This window comes from Gorilla gorilla, chromosome 23, assembly GCF_029281585.2.
Source record: "Gorilla gorilla gorilla isolate KB3781 chromosome 23, NHGRI_mGorGor1-v2.1_pri, whole genome shotgun sequence".
In the NCBI taxonomy this organism is placed as follows: Eukaryota; Metazoa; Chordata; class Mammalia; order Primates; family Hominidae; genus Gorilla; species Gorilla gorilla.
Window position 1 is genome coordinate 41,870,532 of NC_086018.1, and position 19,693 is coordinate 41,890,224.

Genomic DNA, 19,693 nt, shown 5'->3' on the forward strand with positions numbered 1-19,693 from the left:
GCTACTGATTTGTGTATGTTAATTTTGTATCTGGAAACTTTGCTGAATTCTTTTATCAGTTCTAGGAGCTTTTTGAAGGAGTCTTTAGGGTTTTCTAGGTATACAATCATAACATCAGCAAACAGCAACCGTTTGACGTCCTCTTTACAGATTTGGATGCCCTTTATTTCTTTCTCTTGTCTGATTGCTCTGGCTAGGACTTCCAGTACTATGTTGAAGAGAAGTGGTAAGAGTGGGCATTCTTGTCTTGTTCCAGTTCTCAGAAGGAAGAAAAGCTTCTTTAAATCTGATAGGAAATATTTACAGTCTATTCTCTCTGAAGCCTGCTATCTGGAGGCTTCATCTTCATGATAAAACATTGGTCTCCACAATCCTTTACCATAGCCCAGATATTCCTTTCTATTGATTCCTTGTTATTGATAATAACTCTTTCAACAAATTGCCAGTCAGAAAATCTTTGAAACTGCCCTCTGACTTGGAAGCCCCCACCCAGCCGCTTCTAGTCTTGCCTTTCCTGACCAATATATATCTTACTTGTCTTGATTAATGCCTTATGTCTCCCTAAAATGTATAAAACCAACTTGTGGCCCAACCACATTGGGCACATGTTCTTAGGATCTCCTAAGGGCTGCATCACAGCCCATTGATCACTCATATTTGGCACAGAATAAATCACTTCAAATATTTTACAGCGTTTGACTCTTCATCGATAAGTATCTGTATGTACTATCAAATTTTTAGGATTAAGAACTTGTTGATTATAGAAATGTCAACACATCCAAAATTAGAGGGAATGGTATAATAAACTTCTATTTTTTTACACATCATTCAAATGACAATGAAGTTCTATATACTCATCACCCAGTATCAACTATTATCACTTCATGTTTTATCATCTCCCAAATATCCAGATTGTTTTGAAGCGAACCCCATGTATTATGTAATTTCATTCATAAATACTTCAGTATGGTTCTCCAAGGGATAAGAGCTCTTTGAAAACATATTCCCAATACATTAACACATCTAAGAAGTAATGATTTTTCCCTTACATCACTAAATATCCAGTTAGTGTACATGATTAGATTTATGGGTGGGATGCTATGCTCAGAGGAGTTGAGGCCTCTGCCTGGGAATGACTAGTATAGCCAGATGATAAGGTTTGGCTGTGTCCTCACCCAAATCTTGAATTGTAGTTTCCATAATCCCCAAGTGTCATGAGAGGGACCCAGTGGGAGGTAATTGAATCATGGGAGCAGTTACTCCCATACTGCTGTTCTCATGATAGTGAGTTTTCACAAGATCTGATGGTTTTATAAGGGGCTTTCCCCCTTTTGCTCCACACTTGTCCTTCCTGCTTCCATGTAAAGAGGGATGTGTTTGCTCCCCCTTCTGCCATGATTGTAAGTTTCCTGAAGCCTCCCTAGCCTTGCTGAACTGAGTCTTTGCTTTATAAATTACCCAGTCTTGAGTAGTTCTTTATAGCAGTGTGAGAACAGACTAATACAGTAAATTGGTACCGCAGAGAGTGGGATGCTGCCATAAAGATACCCAAAAATGTGGAAGAGACATTGGAACTGGGTGATAGGCAGAGGTTGGAAGTTTGGAGGGCCAAGAAGACAGGAATATGTAGGAAAGTTTCAAACTTCCTAGAGACTTGTTGGATGGTTTTGGCCAAAATGCTGATGGTGATATGGACAATGAAATCCACGCTGAGGTGGTCTCAGATGGAGATGAAAAACTTCATGGGAACTGGAGCAAAGGTGACTCTTGCCATGCTTTAGCAAAGAGACTGGTGGCATTTTGCCCCTCCCCTAGAGATCTATGGAATTTTGAACTTGAGAGAGATGATTTAAGGTATCTGGTGAAAGAAATTTCTAAACAGCAAAGTGTTCAAGAGGAAGCAGGGCATAAAAGTTTGGAAAATTTGCAGTCTAATGATGTGATAGAAAAACCCCATTTTCTGGGGAGAAATTCAAGCTGGCTACAGAAATTTGCAAAAGTAACAAGGAGCCAAATGTTAGTCATCAAGACAATGGGAAAATGTCTCCAGGACATGTCAGAGACCTTCCTGGCAGTCCCTCCCATCACAGGTCCGGAGGCCTAGGAGGGAAAAATGGTTTCCTGGGCCAGGTTCAGGGCCCCCCTGCTGTGTGCAGCCTTGGGACTTGGTGCCCTGAGTCCTAGCCACTCCAGCTGTGGCTAAAAGGGGCCAATGTACAGCTCACGCCATTGCTTCAGAGAGTGCAAGCCCCAAGCCTTGGCAGCTTCCACATGGTGTTGGGCCTGCTGGTGCACAGAAGTTAAGAATTGAGGTTTGAGAACCTCCACCTAGATTTCAGAGGATGTATGGAAAGGCCTGGATGTTGAGGCAGAAGTCTGCTGCAGGGGTGGAGTCCTCATGGAGAACCTCTGCTAGGACAGTGCAGTAGGGAAATGTGGGGTCAGAGCCCCCACACAGAGTCTCCACTGGGGCACTGCCTAGTGCAGCTGTAGGAAGAGGGCCCCATCCTCCAGACTGCAGAGTGGTAGATCCACCGATAGCTTGCACTGTACGCCTGGAAAAGCCACACACAACACCAGCCTATGAAAGCAGCAAGGAGCAGGGCTGTACCCTGCAAAGCCTCAGGGGTGGAGCTGTCCAAGGCCATGGGATGCAAAGCTGCCACCTCTTGCATCAGTGTGCCCTGGATGTGAGGCATAGAGTCAAAGAAGATCATTTTGGAACTTTAAGGTTTAATAACTGCCCCGTTGGATTTTGGACCTGCATGGGGCCTGGAGCCCCTTTGTTTTGGCCAATTTCTCCCATTTGGAATGCATGTATTTACCCGATGCCTGTACCCCCGTTGTATCTAGGAAATAACTAAGTTGATTTTGATTTTGCAGGCTCATAGGCGGAAGGGACTTGCCTTGTCTCAGATGAGACTTTGCACTTGGACTTTTGGGTTAATACTGGAATGAATTAAGACTTTGGAGGACTGTTGGGAAGGCATGATTGTGTTTTGAAATGTGAGCACATGAGATTTGGGAGGGGCCAGGGGTGGAATGATATGGTTTGGCTGTGTCCGCACCCAAATCTCAGCTTGAATTGTAGTTCCCATAATCCACGCATGTCATGGGAGGTACCTGGTGGGAGGTAATTGAATCATGGGAGTGGTTACCTCCATGCTGTCTCATGATAGTGAGTGAGTTCTCATGAGATCTAATGGTTTTGTGAGGGGCTTTTCCCCCTTTTGCTCAGCACTTCTCCTTCCTGAAGCCGTGTGAAGAAGGACATGTTTGCTTCCCCTTCCGCCACAATTGTAATAACTTTCCTGAGGCCTCCCCAGCCCTGCAGAACTGTGAGTCAACTAAACCTCTTTCCCTTTTTTTTGTTTTTTTTTGTTTTTTTTTTTTTTTTTTGAGACTAAGAATTGCTCTGTCACCCAGACTGGAGTGGTGCAGTGAAGCGATCTCGGCTCACTGCAACCTCTGCCTCCCAGGTTCAAGCAAGTCTCCTGCCTCAGCCTCCTGAGTAGCTAGGATTACAGGTGCCCACCACCATGCCGAGCTAATTTTTATATTTTAAGTAGAGACAGGATTTCATCATGTTGGCCAGGCTGGTCTCTAACTCCTCACCTCAGGTGATCCACCCACCTCAGCATCCCAAATTGCTGGGATTACAGGTGTGAGCCACCACCACCGGCCAACCTCTTTCCTTTATAAATTACCCAGTCTCAGATAGTTCATAACAGCATGAGAACAGACTAATACACCAGGACATAGGGCTAGGGCAGACAGCACTTTACTAGCATCACGTGATTCCAGCTACAGATGGGCATATAGCAGCCCCCTTCCCACAGATGACATGGAGCAAGTCTGAAGCACAGGGCACTGGCTCAGGCAGGTGGTCATATCAATGGGGTGGTCCCCAAGGACACCAGTGCTCAGGAACCACAGGCCCCAAGCACACTCCTGCCAAGACAGGTCTAGGTCAAGATTAATTACATTAGAATCTCTGCAGAAGAGCCCTCAGCATCAGTATTTTGACCCAGAATTCTAGTATCCAGACAGCGGAAGCACAGCCTACCCTGGGCTTGAATGCAAACTTCACCATTGAATGTATAACCCGAGACAAGGAACCTCAGCTCTCTTAGCCTCAGATTCCTTGTCAGTTTAATTTACTATGGGTCACCCCCCTCCTACATTTGCACTTGCACTTTCCCTTCCAGAACGACTTCCCTGCCAACTCATATTCTAGTATCCATAAAGACCCAGTTCAGAAACTAGTTCCTCTGTGGCTAATCCCGTCCTGAAATCATTTCTCCTTCCCCTGACATGGTGGCATTTATTACATGTGTTATGGGCTCGGAGAGGAGCTGGAGGCTCTTTAGAAACCAGCTATTCCAACCCTTGACTTTCATGACAAGAAATTGAGGAGCTGATCGAGGAAAAGACTTGCTCAGTGTCCTAGAGCAGGTGCACAATGAAGCTGTGATAGTCGGGGATCTTTCTGTTGCCCGGAGCACAGACTTGGGCATTTCTAGATCAGCCACTTGCCTCTCTGAGCTTTAGTTTCCTCACCCATAAAATGGGGAGGATAATGCCTACCTCTCAGGGTTGCAGTGAGATTTAGATGATGGGCTTTGTAAACTGCAAGGTGATGTGTACTTGTGAGGGTTGCATTACCTGTTACCTCCATGGAGACAGCATTAAAGGCATAGGAGCTCCTTGGGGAAGGGATCTGCCTCAGGCAGCAGGAAACACCCAGCACACAACTGGTGCTCAGAAAGCCAGGCAGGGAGGCTCGTAGCAGGCCCAGGAATGTGGCCCACAAACGGGCGCCATGGCTGCTCCAGGGCTCCAGGGCTGCTCCAGGGCTCCAGGGCTCCAGGGCTCAGAGAGGTTTCTGGCTGTGATACCAGGGGAAAGAAGAGGGTGGAAGACCCAGAACTTTAGCAGACTTGGTGGGAGACCATGATACAGGGGCCAGAGAGAGCTCTGACATCACACAGGTCTGGACTCCAGTGGCAACTCTTCTGTGTTTGGCCTGGACTACTCTCCACCCGGGGGCTGATGTGAGGCTCACAGGAGGCCCCCAGCGGGTGACACACCCAGTCTGGTGCCCAGCACGCTGTGAAATGTAATTGACACAGCTTCACTCCCCACTGCCCCTTTCTGAGCAGTCATCTCCATCGTTCGATGTAGTCTGCAGTAAGCACTTAATTTTTTTTTTTTTTTTAGACAGAGTCTCACTCTGTCGCCCAGGCTAGAGCGCAGTGGCACCATCTCGGCCTGCTGCAACCTCCGCCTCCCATGTTCAAGAAATTCTCGTACCTCAGGCCCCTGGGTAGCCGGGACTACAGGTGCCCGTCACCATGCCTGGATAATTTTGGTATTTTTAATAGAGACGGGGTTTCACCATGTTGGCCAGGCTGGTCTTGAGCTCGTGACCTCAAGTGGTCTGCCTGCCTTGGCCTCCTAAAGTGCTGGGATTACAGGTGTGAGCCACCGTGCCCGGCCATGAGCACTTAATTTTATCAAGTAAATATTCCATGAGGCGTGTGTTATCATCTCCATTCTATCCAAGAGTGGCCTGAGGCCTGGAGAGGTGAGGAATTTCCCTGGGTCACATCAATGCTGACTTCTAGAGATGGGACTCAAACCCAGGTCAGCCTGAATTCAGAGCCCAGGATCCCTTTTCTGCTCCATAATGTGGGGCTGTGTCAGGAGGATCCTGGTAACAAGCTGGGGATTCTGACCTGGCTCGGTTCCTAGGCTGTCAGCTGGGCCACCTCTAGGCTCCAGGAAGGGCATGACACCAATGGTAGATGATGGCTCTATAAGCCAGGTCAAGCTCATTCATTCTGAGGCTACATTAATAGAGGCAGTGGTCAGGAGGTGGGAGGTGAAAGACAATTTAGAAACAGTACTGGTCATATCACCTCTGGGGCACTGCTGGACTCCATGCTCCCAGAAGGTTGTGAACAAACTCAGGGTATGGGGCTGGAGCTCCCTGAACAGCATCACTGGGTTGGCGATGTCCCTGAGGAGTGGTTGTAAGGTGTGAGCTGCTCACCATGGAGAAGAGTGACCTCAGAAGATCAACACCCTTCGTCCCCTCTCCCCAGGCAGGCAGAGCAAGCAGAGTCTGTGGGTCCAGGGTGCAGAGCTGGGATCCATGGGGAAGACGCAGGCAGTTGGATTTTAGCACCACGTGAGCAAAAATCTAAGAGTTAAATAAGATAAAAACCAGGGAAGTGCTTAAAAACAATGAAGTCCTGCCAAGGATGCTTGTGAACGGACTCTGCCATTGTCAAGTTGCCAGCAGATAACTTTGACGCATGAGCCACAAATAATAGAGATCAAAGAGACGTTTTCAGAGCAGAATGTTGTAAGCAATTGAGATATTCAACCATCTGAGCCAGAAACATTTCCCCACACGCTGCTTGGCAAAGGAGGGTGATGGAGAGGGAGGTGGGAGGGGCCAACTATCTTTCCCCGGTCTAAGTCACAAAGCGAAGCAATGGGGATACAGCACAGGTCAAAGCCCCCGCTATGTAAAGAACTGACGAGGGAGGGGTGATCAAGGGAGGCTGAGTGCCTGTGGGCATGGAGGCCTGTGTCCGTGACAAGGGACAAAGGGCAGGGAGCAAGAATGTTCCTAAAGGCCTCTAAATCCTTCACCTGGTGACCCAGGTGGCCAGGTCTCCCCTCTGCACTGGGGGAGGAAATCCCAAACCCAGCTGCTGAGGGTGGGGGCAGTGCATAGAGCATTCCAGCTCTGCAGACAGTGTTGTGGGAGCCACCGCAGACCACCTGGCTCCAAGTGGGACAGCCTTTTCCTGCTGCAGGGACAGCGTCCGTACCTGCCCCCACCCAGGAGATGGCCAGAGGGGCAGAGTCCTGCTCAGACCCAGGGAGTCCTGGAGGGAAGGGGACAGCTTCCTGCATGCTCACTGTCTGCCCCTTCCTCCTCCTTTTCCAATCCCACTGCAGCACTGGGCCCCTCCTTTCCTCTGCTTGCTCCCTTTTCTCACATTTGCTCCCCAAATCCAAACTCCTCGCCATGCCCCGACAGTGCCCTCCTGACCCAGCCCCTGCCTGCCCTGCTCCCCCCGACCCCCACTCACTGCCGGCCCTTCCCTCCTTCAGTCTCACCCCAGGGCCTTTGCACCTGCCATTGCCTTCACCTGCAAAACCCAGCCTCTCATCCTCAGTCTCAGCTCAGTTGTCACCTCAGGAAGGCCTTCCTGGGCCACCCGGGCCAATGTTGCTCTCACCCCCCCCCCCCACCTCACTCTCACACGATCTTGTTTTCTTCACGGCCCCACCACTCCTGGAAAAATCTCATATTTACATTTTCCCGTTTGTTGTTCAGCATCTGCTCCCGCACGCCCACCAGAATGTAAGGTTTCTTCAAGGCTGTGTCTCCAGGGCCTATAACTCACTAAGCATAAGCTGATAAATGAATGAAAGAATGAATGAGTGGCTTATTGTCTCTTTATTTATTTAGAGACAGGGGCTCACTTTGTTGCCTGGGCTGGGGTGCAGTGGCGTGATCATGGTTCACTGCAGCCTCGACCTCCTGGGCTCAAATGATCCTCCATCCTCAGCCTCCCAAGTAGCCAGGACCACAGGCATGCACCACCATGCCCAGCTAAGTTTTTATTATTTATTTTAGAGACAGGGTCTTGCTATGCTGCCCAGGCTGGTCATTTTCTCTTTAGTTCCCTCGTGTATTCCTTTGCTTCCCGTTCTCACTCACGCCTCCATCTCTCTAACCTCCCCATCTCCACTGAGGCTGAGCATTTCCTTAGGGCCTGGCCAGGGGCACAGCATGGGTCCCGTGCTGCCAATGGGGAGAGCAGTGACTCGTGGAGAGGCCAAAGGCCTGGTGTCCCTGGCATCCTCTCTGCCCCAGGTACAGGCACAGCTACGTCACAAACCTTCTGCAGGAACGAGGCTGTGGGGATAGCAGGGGCCACTGGGCCCAACAGAAGCACCCACAGCTGGGATCCTGAAAAGACCCGGACCTCCCTCTCCTCCTCCTCCTCCTGCTTCCTGCCAGGGCCTTCCGCCCTCTGGACCTGATAGGAAGTCAGAAGTCAAGGTTTCCTGAGTGGGGTAGATCCCGGGGGTCACCCCCAAGGGCCGCTGCAGGACTGAGAAAGAGTCTGGGGGGAGTACCCCCACCCCATCATCTCAATTGGCTCCTCTGGTCTCTGACGCGGGCATCAGGCACTTTCTCCATCTTCTGTGATGTGCTCCGTGGGCAGCTCCACGGCAGAACAGGAGCCCCTCTCCCCACCAATGCTGCCCTCCTAGTCCCCCCGTGGAAATTCTGAAAGTAAGACGTGTGTCTCTGTGGCTGTCCTCCTTTCTCTCCCTGATGAGACGGGGCAGGAGGGAGGGCAGATGACCTGGGTACACAGTGACCGGGGACATGCTGACAGGCTGCGCCCCAAGGAATGGGCTCCAAGCTGCAGGGTCTCCACGGAGATTGGCAGGGCCTCTTCCCGCTGGGGCAGATGTGGGCACACATGACAAAGGCCAGAGCAGGAATCAAGGGACACCAGTCACTGGGCTGGCCCTGCTCGGCCCCCTCAGGCCTGGTGGGTGGGCCCGAGCTCCTCTCTGTGGGGAGCTATCTGGGGTTGGAGGGGGTTTGTTTCCAGGACGCGAGTGGCTGGAGGGCTGTGGAGGGAGGAGAAGCCACGGGTAAATGCCTGGGGCTCGGGAAGGGTAGGTGAAACCTACCTGTGGCAGGCGCAGCCACAGTGAACCCAGGTCACTCTTCCCCCAAATCCTGCTCTGAGGGAGGACATGTGGCCCTCGGTGTGGCTGAGCTGGAAGTGTCAGGGAGGTCCTGGGATGGCCACTCCCCAGAGAACTGCACTGATGTCCCTGCTAAACAGATAACTGTCGAGTGGGTCGGGGAGGGCCACACGAGACCCCCCAAGTCTGGAGGGCTGGTCAGAGAAGAGGGACCAGGCCACTGCGGGCCAGACCACACACAGGGCCAGCCTCGTCCAAGGTCACGTGGGGATGTCTGGAACAATGGCAGGAGGACTGGCAGGGAGCTGGTGAAGCCGCAAGAGGCACCTGTCCCATGGGTGGCCCAGTGACTGCACCTGGCAGGTCATGCAGACTGACCAAGGTGACGGTCATAGAGCGTCTGGCACAGGTCGGGCGCACAGCAGTGACCAACACACGTGCCAATGGCTGCATGAGTAGGCCAGAGGGACGCAGGTAAGCAGGTGGGCAGGCAGATGGCATGGACGGCCTACCCAGGGTCCAGGGAAGCAGCTGGTGCATTTCCCCCAGCACAGCCACCCCCTCTCCATCCCTGCCCTCTGCCCACCTCACCTGATGGGCCCAAGGAGCTGGGCCTTGGTCCTGGAGAAAACCTCGAGGGCCATGTTCCTCAGCAGGCCCTGCATCCACCACAAGTCCGCCGGCACATCGGGCAGCCACACCACCAACCTGGAGGAAGGGGCAGGTCAGCTTTGCCCAGGTGAGCCTGGGGTGTGGCCCCACCAAGCCCACCCTCCCCATAGGCCCAGAGCACAGCCGGGAGCCCTGCATCTGAGGGCTGCCCAGGTTAGGGAAGAAGGGCCAGCAGCGTTGGCCACTGTTGCAGAGCAGGTCAGAGCCACAGGGGCACCTGCAGGGTTGGAAAGATCCAAAATGGACTTTGAACTTGGCAGAGGTGGCCAGGCCTTAGGTTCCTTGACTCCAGAGGAAACAAGTAGGAAGCGCAGGGAGGGAGAGGGTGGATCTTTGGGGTCAGGCTGGCTTGAGGCTACAGCCCAGCCTCCCTGCCCATCAGCTAGGTGACCTGCACAGGTCAGGGAACCTGTCTGGGCCTCCATTTCTTCACCTGTCAAATGAGGACAGTCACCTCACCCATAGTTCCTAATGTCCTCCTTATCGCTGTCCATTTCTCTCTCTTCTCTCCCAGCCAGCCCCTGCCCTCCCTACCCCATGTCCCTTCGTCCACTCTCCTCTCAGAAGCTACTGGCCCTCCGAAAACACAGCTGACAGAGCCCCCTCTTGCTCAAGATGTCTCCGTGGTTCCCCACTGCCTCCATGATGGAACCAGCCCCAGATTCAGGGTCCTTGGAACTGCGTTTTATCCCAGCACAGAGGAGAGACAGCATGAGTCTGTCTGCAGAGCCACAGCCCTGTGGGGCCAGGCCTGAGAAAGCCCTGGCCGGACACCTCAGACACTGGCCACTGCAGGGCCTCAACCTGCACCACAGCACCCTTGGAGGGGCCCCTACACCACACCTCAAACTAGGCATGCAGTCCAGAGAGTGTGGTGTGACGGCAAGACATAAGCTGGACTGTCACCTCCCTTGCTCTGGACCTCCTGCCTCTATTAATGCAACCTATGTGTTGAACATATGTATTGTGAAATATACCAAGAGTGAACTTCCCGGTGGTCTGGGCAGGCTCCCCTTTGGGGCTCACACAATGAGTTTCTTTTTTTAACTGAAAAGGTTGGACTTTACATTTATACTTTTGGATTTCAACTTGTGGTTTCCGTAAACAGCTCAGCGTGAGGAGAATCTGTTGGTAGAAAGCTCTCTCCTGGCTTTGGGCCACTGGCAATTTAAACAGCAGGGCTGACCCAGTCATTAACTCAACATTGAGCAGGACAGAGACCTGTGGTTCACCATCATAGACCTTCTTCCAGAGAATTTTTAAAAATACAGGTCCGCCCATGACACCTCGCTGCTTAAACCCTTCCCAGCCTTTCCACCACTCTCCAGACAAAGACCACGCTCAGCTGGCTCCAGAGCTCAGTGCATCTGCCCCACCAGCCTCTCCTGCGTCGTGTACGGCACACTCCCTGAGGCTCCAGCTTTACTGGCCTCCCTTCCTGCTCCTCGAATGGGCCTTTCTCCCTCCTGCCTCTGGATCTTTGCACATGCTGTTCCATCTGCCGAGAACATTCTCCTTGTCCTCTTTGCCTGGTGGACGCTGACTCATCCTTCAGATTATAGCCTAAGAGTCATCTCCTCCGGGCAGCCTTCCCTGGCCAGAGAGTCCCTAGATTGAGCTGTGCTGCTGGAAGCCAGTGTAGACCTCTCCCAGGGAACCTCTAGGTGGCGCTGTAGTTACAGGTGAGTGTGTGATAATTTGTAGGTCGTGAGCTCCACCAGGCCAGGAGCTGGGTCTGCGTCGGGGCTGCTTCCATGGCCCCCAGCCAGGCCTTGGCCCCTGAGAGGTCCTCAGCAACTGCTGGTGGAATGAATGAACAACTGACGCAGAGGGGCACATTAACCGGCAAGTTAGAATATTGCTGAGAGCCTAACCACAGCCGGCCTGACTTGGAAGGGGCTTGTTTTACAGAAAAGGAACCTGTAGCGGTGGCTCAGGCCTGTCATCCTAGCACTTTGGGAGGGCGAGGCGGGCGGATTGCCTGAGCTCAGTAGTTTGCCACCAGCCTGGGTAACAAGGTGAAATCGTACCCACCATGCCACTTCTCCACCAGTCTCATTTTGCAGAGGAGATCACAGAGGCTCTGAGTCATGCAGTCAACACCACACAGTGTGGGGACACCAGCCGGGCTCCCCCCACCCCGCCCAGCCCTACCCACCCAGTGTGCCAGCCGCCCCTCCTGCCATGGGCACCAGTCTCCGCCCCAAGCCAGGCCCTTCCCAGGCCCCCTGGCCGAGCCTTACCTTCTGCTGCGGAAGTAGATGTACTCGAAGGGCAGTGTGCAGGGTAGCAGCAGGTACGTCAGCACCTGTCCAGGCCCCGAGCGCCAGAAGCGGGCCCACCGGCTGGGATCCCTCGTACATGCTTTCTTCAGTGCTGCAAGAGAAGCCCTGGCATGGCCCTGCCCACCTGGAGTCTGTGGGCCAGCAACCTGAGCCCCCCCATTTCACACAGTAAGAGATTGCACCCCCTCCACCTTCTGCAGGTGAAGAAGCAACACTGAGCAAGCCCCCACCACAGGCCAGCAGGTAGCTCTGCGCTCATCGTTGTCCATGAGACAAGTGGTGTATGCCCTCTCGTAGATGAGGAGACTGAGGTTCAGAGTGGAGAAGTGACTTGCCTAAGGACCATCAACAGGAAGTGGCAGGGCCAGGATGGACTTGAGGACTCTCAGGCTCCTGAGTTGTTTCTACCTCTTCCGTCCCTCTAGAAAGTCTGTGGCCTGCTAGGCTGGGACAGGTGCTCTCACCACACTCTCTCAGTAACAGTAACACGACAGTGTTATTAATAACCACAGCCGCAACTATGACCGCAGCAACCATTTCCTGGGTCCTCTATTCACTGACCTGACCAGAGTGGAAGGGACCAGCATCTGGGCTGGGATGGAGCCGGAGCCCAAATCCCAGCCTCCAGACATAGCCCAGGCCACGGCTCAGGCCACCACGTCCACTCTGGCCATTGCCCTCTGGAGACGGAGCATTTGAGGATTCACAGATAGCACAGGCCAGAGACCCTGCTCCACATCCACCTGCCGAGTGTCCTAGGACGAGTCCTAGCTTCCTTCTCCATAAACTGGGGATCCCAGCAGGACATTCGTCCCTGCGCAGGCAGGTGAGGATTAGAGATGAGATTCACAATTCCCTCCCCAACTGGCGAGGACACAGCGCCCAGGAGTTGGTGCTCCACCCGAGGCAGCTCTCTGGTGCCCCCGTGTGGCTACAGGCACACTGCCGGGTTCCAGAATCCCAACTTTGGACCTCAGGGGTTCGGCACAGGTCCACGCCCATTTCTGCACGTCCTCGTGTGGTCTCCGGCATGGAAAGGGGCCCCCTTCCTCATCCCCTTGCCCAGCCCACTCTCCCTGATCTGGCCTCGACCGCCATCACTCTCCTCCCAGCCTCCCACCCCTTCAGCCTCTTCCCACCCAGCTGGGTCCACCACCCCCTCCCGCCCACCTCACTCGCTCCTCCCACAGCTTTTGAGGCCACCTGCCCACACTGCCAGCCTCCCAAGCTCACCTCTGCTGCCTGCCCCTCATGCTGCAGCCACAGGGACCTCCTGGCTGTCCCTCACCAACCCCAGGACCTTTGCACGTGCCATGCCCTCTCCCCGGTGCTCTTCTGCCTCTTGGCCTGGCCAACATCTCTTTTCCAGCTTCACTTAGATGCTGCTCAAACTCACCCCCCACCATCGTTACATGTGCCTGTGGGACTCTGTACTTTCCTGTTGTTGTTGCAGTTGTGACATTTAGTCACACAGCAGGCGGGCAGACTAAATGGTTCCGAGTAGAACCCCTAGTTCTGCCATTTGCTACTGTGTGACCTTGGGCAAGTCGCTTAACTTCCCTGTGCTATGGTTTCCTCATCTGTACAATGAGAACAATTCTATACTATCCTCAGATGGTTGTTGGAAGGATGAAATGAGTTCATTTTCATCTGGGGAATCCAGAACCCTCTGTGTGTGCCTCTCCTATGTCTGTCAACACTCCCGCCCTTTCCGGGGCAGTGGGCAAAGACCTGGCTTTCGCAGGCACAGGCTTGGGTTCAAATCCCCTAGTTGCAGGCTCTGAGCCCTTGGTGAGTCCCTTCCTTTCTCTGAGGTTTGGTTTCCTCATCAGTGAAGTGGGTACGAATAATGCCTAGGCCCAGGGTTGTGGGGAAGAATGAATGATGCCACATGTGAAAAGCCCATAGTACCACACTTGGCATTTAGTAGGTGCTCAGTAAATGAGTCCTGTCCTCTTCCAGACCACGAGTGCCTTCAAGGCAGGGTCCCTGAGCCCGGGCCCCTGAGTGCAGGGCCCTGGTAGGTGAGCAAATGCAGGTAGAGTCCCTACCAGCCTCCAGCTCTGGCGAGAGCTGCTCAAAGTTGGGTACATCCTTGACTTGCACATGGGGCACTTTCCAGTTGAGAGACAGGCCCCCCTTCCGGCGTTGGTCACAGCCAGCATCCCAGTTTCCATCAGCCGGGGCTGGGGGTTCCTTAGACACCAGCGTCCATAGCACTGGTTCCTTGGTGAGTCCTGGGTCAGGGGAAGGGAGAGGATAAGTCAGGCATCTGAGCCTCCCCAAGGCGCCCCATGGTGCCCACATCCCTCAGTGCCCAAACCCAGTTCTGGGGATCCACTGTGCCGTGGGACGGACCTACAGCTTATTCCGGATGACTCCCTTCTGCCTTTCCCTGGCCCTGCTCTGCCCTGCTCCCTGCCCACTTTCGAGTGGCTCATCAGAGCCCAGACCCCAAAGACACAATCCAGAGTTCGAATTCTGGCTCCACCACCTGCAAGCTATGTGACCCAATGCCCTTTGCCTCAGTTTCCTTCTCTGTAAAAAAGGAAAAGTAAGACCTGCTTTATACAGTTACTCGGAGAATTAAACAAGATAAATACATAAAGCTTAAGCTCACGTCTGGGCACATATTAAGCGCTCGCCAAATGCCTCCTGATTGTGTGTTTTGGGTTGTAACGTAGGACTTGAGCACATGAGTTCTGGAGCCAGGTGGCCTGTGTCTGAATGTCTATTGCACCAATTTGAAGAGCTCTGTCCTGTGGATGACGTTCAGGCTCTCCAGCCCAGACCTCTCCGGCACACCCACTGCCCCATGAACACACACACACACACACACACCCCTCCTGCCATATTGAGTTATGTGCCCTCAAGGTGCCTGCCTCTGTCCCTTCTCTCTTGTTTTTCCCTCTGCCTAGAATGCCCTCTTCTTTTGCTGGAATCTTCAATTTTGCTGGTGTCTTCCTAACTAGTCAAAACCCAGCTTATCTGTCACTGCCTCCAGGAAGCCCTCCTTGCCTACCCCCAACCCCCAGGCTGAGTCCAATGCCTCCTCTGGACTCCCACAGCCTTGAGCATCCCTCTGTCACTACACCCATCTCCCTGGGTTGTCTCTCTCTGAGTCTGTCCCCCTGTACCAGGCTGCGGGCTGCTCAACAGTGAAACTTGTATGTGATTCTTCTCTGAGTCCCCAGTACTCAGCTCAGGTCCAGCACAGAGCAGATGATAAGGAAGAGACTGAGTTAGCCCACGTCCCTAGCAGCTCAAAGGCCCAAGAGGCAGGGTCTACCTGGCACCATGTGGGACATGATCCCCAGCCACTGTGGGACTGCCACCTACCACGTCTCTCCAGGAACCTCAGGGCATCCAGGTAGCCTTGTCTGCAGTTGTCAGCCACTACCTGCCAACACACAGGGCAAGGGTGGGATGGGCAAGGCCTGGACCTGCCCCTCGAGTGGCTGTCACAGGCCAGAGACTTATCTTCAACTGGAGATAGTCCCAGCCCAGCCTATTCTCCCCAAGTGGCCGTTCAACAGGGCTCAGGGACCCCTGGGGACCTTAGCACTGGGCAGGAGGGGCCAGAGGCCTGCAGGCAGAACAGATCTGCTTGGCTAGTTCTGTCCCTGCAGGACCATTGCATCTCCCCCCTGAGACACCCTGGCTGCTCTTGCCCCAGCCCCTCCCCTCTCTTGCCTCAGTTTCTGTCTCTGGAAAATGGGATAACAAGGCCTGGGATGGCTGGGACTTTGTCTGACCCCTTGTAGGGCAGTGGATGGGGGTTCCCTTTGCCCCTTTGATGTTCACTTCCAGTACCAGACTGAGGTGGGCTGAGGAACCAGGAGCCCCACATGCCTGTCTGATTAAAGTCCCACTGGTGGCAAAGGGTGCTGTCCCCCTCACATCCTTTCTGTGAGACTTCAGCATGGCAGTGCCAACTCTCTGAGTGCCTCAGCTTCCTTATCTAGAAAATGGGGCTGGGGTTTCCTGCCCGCCCAGGGGTGTGGGGAGTACTGGAGTAAATGAACATGACTTTGTCTCGTGACTTAGAAAGCTCTACACAAACCTGAGAGGTAGAAGGGACAAGGAAGAGCCAGGATGTGGTTGGGGCAGACGAGTGTGTGTGTGTGTGTGTGTGTGTGTGTGTGTGTGTGTGTGTGTGTGTGTGTGTGTGTGTGTGTGTGTGTGTTTCTTTCCTTCTTTTTTTTTTTTTTTTTTTTTGAGATGGAGTCTCACTCTGTCACCCAGGCTAGAGTGTAATGGCACAATCTCGGCTCACTGCAATCTCCACCTCCCAGTTTGAAGCAATTCTCTTGCTTCAGCTTCCTGAGTAGCTGGAATTGCAGGCATGCGCCATCATGCCCAGCTAATTTTTGTATTTTTAGTAGACACAGGGTTTCACCATATTGGCCAGGTTGGTCTTAAACTCCTGACCTTAAGTGATCTGCCAGTCTTGGCCTCCCAAAGTGCTGGGATTATAGGCATGAGCCACCACACCCGGCCAGGAGGAGTATATTTCAATAGTTGTCAAATTATCTGTTTTCCAGAAATACCAAGGGGTAAAAAAACCCTTCCTTTTTTTTTTTCTTTGCATTTGTGCCTTGCCTCTACAATGGATGGTCAATTTGGCCACAGTCAAGGACAGTGGTCAAGAGCATGGGCCTGAGCCAGCTCTAGGTCTGAATCCTGGTTTTGCTGCTTCCAGTCTGTGTGACTTTGAACAAGTTGCTTAACCTCTCTGAGCCATAGCATCCTCCCCTGAGAAATGGAAATGATAACGGTACCTGCCTATAGACCCTGGCCCAGAGGAGCACAGGCAAAGGCCCTGCTCAAAGGCCAGCTGAGCAGAGTTGGCGTGAGTGTGTCCCATTGACATGGGGCCAGTCCTCATTCATCACTGACTCAGGGCAGCAAGAACAGTAAGGACACAACTGAACCCCAAGCTTAGGATTCAGGTGTTTTGCTGTGAGACTCGGGACATGTGTTGTAACTGCCTTCAGGCTCGGGGGGCAGTGGGGGTTAGGAGCACACAGAGTCTGACTCACGGGGCCCTTCACCTTGGCCAAGCCTCTAACACCATCACAGGGCCAGACCTACCTCGAGGCTGGGGGGTATGAGACATATGAGCCCCAGGAAGAAGTTCTCAGTGGAGATTTGGAAGCTGGAGTTGAAGACGTTCAGCTCATGCAGGTTGGGGGAGGTGCTCTGGGGGCAGATGTCCACTGTCCCACGGAAGGGCGACACCGTGATGGTGGAGGGGCAGTCCGCAAAGGGCAAGTTGTTGCTCAGAGCCCCATCGATGTAGCGCTGCAATTTGTGGGGAGCAGGTGGGTGGTGCTGCCCTCTCAGAGGGCCTCCCACACTGGCTGCAGCCGGTGACCGTCCAGCTGTCCCTGAGTCACCAGGGCCACTCCAGCCCAGGAGGCTGAACGCCCCCCAGGAGCAGGGGGAGGGCCTGGCACACAGTAGGTGCTCAAGGAGCACTGGTTTCCTCCACCCAAGCACCTCTCCACGGTGTGCACCCCAGGCTGCCCAGAGCACAGAACAGGGTTCCAAAGTGCACTCACCTCCCCTCTGAACTCGGGGGGTATCAGCCCGCAGTAGAAAGGAACGTATAAGGTGCAGACCAAGGCCTAGGAAGAGAAGAGTCAGCGGGAACACAACTGTGCATGCTTCTCGCATTCAGAACCTCCCTGGGCACGGTTTCTAATCCCAACAGCCTGCAAAGGAGGTGTCATCAGTCCCACGTCCAGATGAGGGAGCTGAGGCATCACCTCCCAGCCAAGCTCTCCAAGGGAAGCAGGGATTGGAGCACCTCTGTCTTGACACCCACCTCCTCTTTCTGTGGGTGTGCAGGGAAGGAGGCCAGGTGCAGGCTCCTGAGGAAGCCAGCCAGGGACCCCAAAGAGTGGCCCAGACTCCTTGCCTGTGTAGCAGTTGGGATGGGGCCTAGCACATAGTAGGTGCTCAGTATACGTTAGCTGCCATGACTGTTATCAGTCTGTGGAAACAAAACTGTCACCTGCATCTCCATCTGGTCAGGGCCAGGATGGGTTCTGCACCTCCCAGAGAGACTTGGGACGTTTCCAAGGGTTCCATGAGACAAAGTCCTATATTCAAAAGTTTGCAAGCTCTGGGTTGGTGGTTTTCAACTAGGAGTGATTTTCTCCCCTACAGGACACCTAACAATGTCAGAGACATTTTTGGTTGTCACACTGTGTGCCTGCACTTGAGCATGCACGTGCACACTATTGGCAAATAATAGTGTCGGGTGTGTGTGAAGCATCTTTTTTAGACGTCCTATTTCATTTCAATACTGGATGGTTCCTTACCTCCTTACTTGGAGATGAGTTCATTATCGATACCGCCTGCCCCCCAGAACCACTGAGCATAGAAGCCCCAGGAAGGCAAGGGTTTCTGTCTGTTTTGCTCCCTGTTACAGTCACAGTGCCTAGAACAGTGACTGGCACATAATAGGTGTTCAATAAATGTCAGCCCACCGCCAAAAAGCGGCGGGAGGATGGAGTGGGGTGGAGGCTGGGGCTAGCCAGCTGCCCTCTGGAAAGAGCAGTCCCTGTGGGGCCCCTGACTCAGCAGCCTGACTCTGCCGGGCCCCAGCCAGACCCTTCTGTGTGCAGCAACCTGGAAAGTCTCCAGACCCACCCTGCCGATCCTCTCTGGGCCTCAGTTTCCTCACCTACAAACAGGTCCACCCGCCCTCCCTCCTTCCGCCCCTGCAGAAACGTCTGCCGGGGAAGTACCTGGATGTCACTCGGGGCTAGATGGAGCCCACCCACCAGCCAAGCCCTGGGCACCCCCCCACACACACACCTGGATGAGCTCATCGCGGGTGGCGAAGTCAGTGACCAAGAAGTTGCGTCCGTCAGGCCAGCGGGTCAGCGAAATGCCCAGCCGCTGGGAGGCCAGGACGTGGGCGTCGGGGGGCAGAGCGTCCTGCAGCTGCCGCTTGATGTGCTCGATGGGCGCGTAGGCCGGGTGCAGGATGCTTAGGCTCAGCCGCTCCACCTGCCCAACCATGCCCAGGAGGTGGGAGCAGCAGAAGTCTGCAGTGGGGGCAGGGAAAGGGAGATCTCAGCGCCCAGGGGTCCTGCCAGTCCCTCCACACCCCCACTGCCCTCCTAGGTGCAGTGGGAGCGGGGTCCTCCCCACTCCAGCTCAGAATTTCTGGGCTTGGCCCTGGATTCAAATGATCCGTTCACCTTTCCACTTTTTGCCCCGCCGACCTGCGAAACAGAGTTTCTGGCTCTGAGCCACGATCCCTCCTCTGCAAATGGGGGTCACCTAGTCCCCAGCACTCGGTGTTCTCATGGGATTAAATGGGGCTGTGCCGGGGGTAGAGGGCGCAGAGCACAGCGCCAGGCACCAGCGTCTCTGGGCTCAATCCGCTTTCATTAAGGTGTCCCCGCCCCTTTTCGCCCCCGCGGTCCGGGACTCACCGACCGACTTGCCGCAGACGATGCTGACTGCGTTGAGCGCCCCAGACGAGGAACCGTAGATGCGGCGGGCGCCCTGGAGGAGGCGCGGGGAGCGCTGGCGCAGGCATTCGGTGGCGCCCACGTGGTAGGCGCCCAGGTAGCCGGCGCCAGAGAAGGACAGGTTCCAGCTGCCCTCCTCCTCTAAGAAGCTCATGGCGGGTGGACCGGGCGGGGTGATCGGGACGGGGAAGGGTCACTCCGTGACCCGGGATAGGGCCGGGATGCAGCCTTGGACGGGGCTGGGCCCAAATGTGGGCTCTGGAGGGAGCCGGGCTGGGGCTGGTGCTGGTGCTGGTGCTCCCTGCGCCGCCCCCGGGCTGCGTCACCTGTGCCCCAGCCAATGAAGTCCCCGGGTCGCGATCAGCCCCCACTCCAGTTGTGCGCCAGGTGTGCCCCAGAAGTGCCCGCGCGCTGTGTATACGCTGGCGCCGCCCCCAGGCGCCCGCCTCAGATCCGCATCGGGTCATAGATTTCTGGGTGACACGGCAG

The 19,693-nt window shown here is 54.3% G+C and overlaps 1 protein-coding gene across 4 annotated transcripts; it reads right to left on the reverse strand.

Annotated features, from left to right (window-relative positions):
- Positions 1-376: 376 nt before the first annotated feature.
- PNPLA5 (patatin like domain 5, triacylglycerol lipase) lies at positions 377-19,491 on the reverse strand. Of its 4 annotated transcripts, none has more exons than XM_055374826.2 (9): positions 19,166-19,491; positions 18,540-18,772; positions 17,276-17,341; positions 16,802-17,015; positions 15,051-15,107; positions 13,763-13,948; positions 11,670-11,802; positions 9,346-9,462; positions 377-6,205 (listed from the first exon to the last, which is right to left on the reverse strand). In XM_055374826.2, the coding sequence occupies exons 1-9, from the start codon at positions 19,356-19,358 to the stop codon at positions 6,184-6,186; spliced, it is 1,221 nt and encodes a 406-aa protein (XP_055230801.1). In that variant the 5' UTR covers positions 19,359-19,491; the 3' UTR covers positions 377-6,183. The 4 variants fall into 4 exon arrangements, with proteins under 4 accessions (XP_055230801.1, XP_004063661.2, XP_055230800.1 ...); XM_004063613.4 differs by lacking the exon at positions 377-6,205 and adding an exon at positions 6,229-8,673 and having other exon boundaries at positions 15,051-15,111; positions 16,806-17,015; XM_055374825.2 differs by lacking the exon at positions 377-6,205 and adding an exon at positions 6,229-8,673.
- Positions 19,492-19,693: the final 202 nt, after the last annotated feature.

Excerpts from the sequence above, each read along its gene's own strand:
- PNPLA5 (XM_004063613.4), bottom strand. The coding sequence starts at position 19,358 with ATGAGCTTCTTAGAGGAGGAGGGCAGCTGGAACCTGTCCTTCTCTGGC. Across the intron at positions 18,773-19,165 it reads CGTCTGCGGCAAGTCGGTCG|ACTTCTGCTGCTCCCACCTC; the intron begins GTGAGTCCCGGA and ends CCCCCACTGCAG. Across the intron at positions 9,463-11,669 it reads ATCTACTTCCGCAGCAGAAG|GTTGGTGGTGTGGCTGCCCG; the intron begins GTAAGGCTCGGC and ends CCCTTCCTCCAG.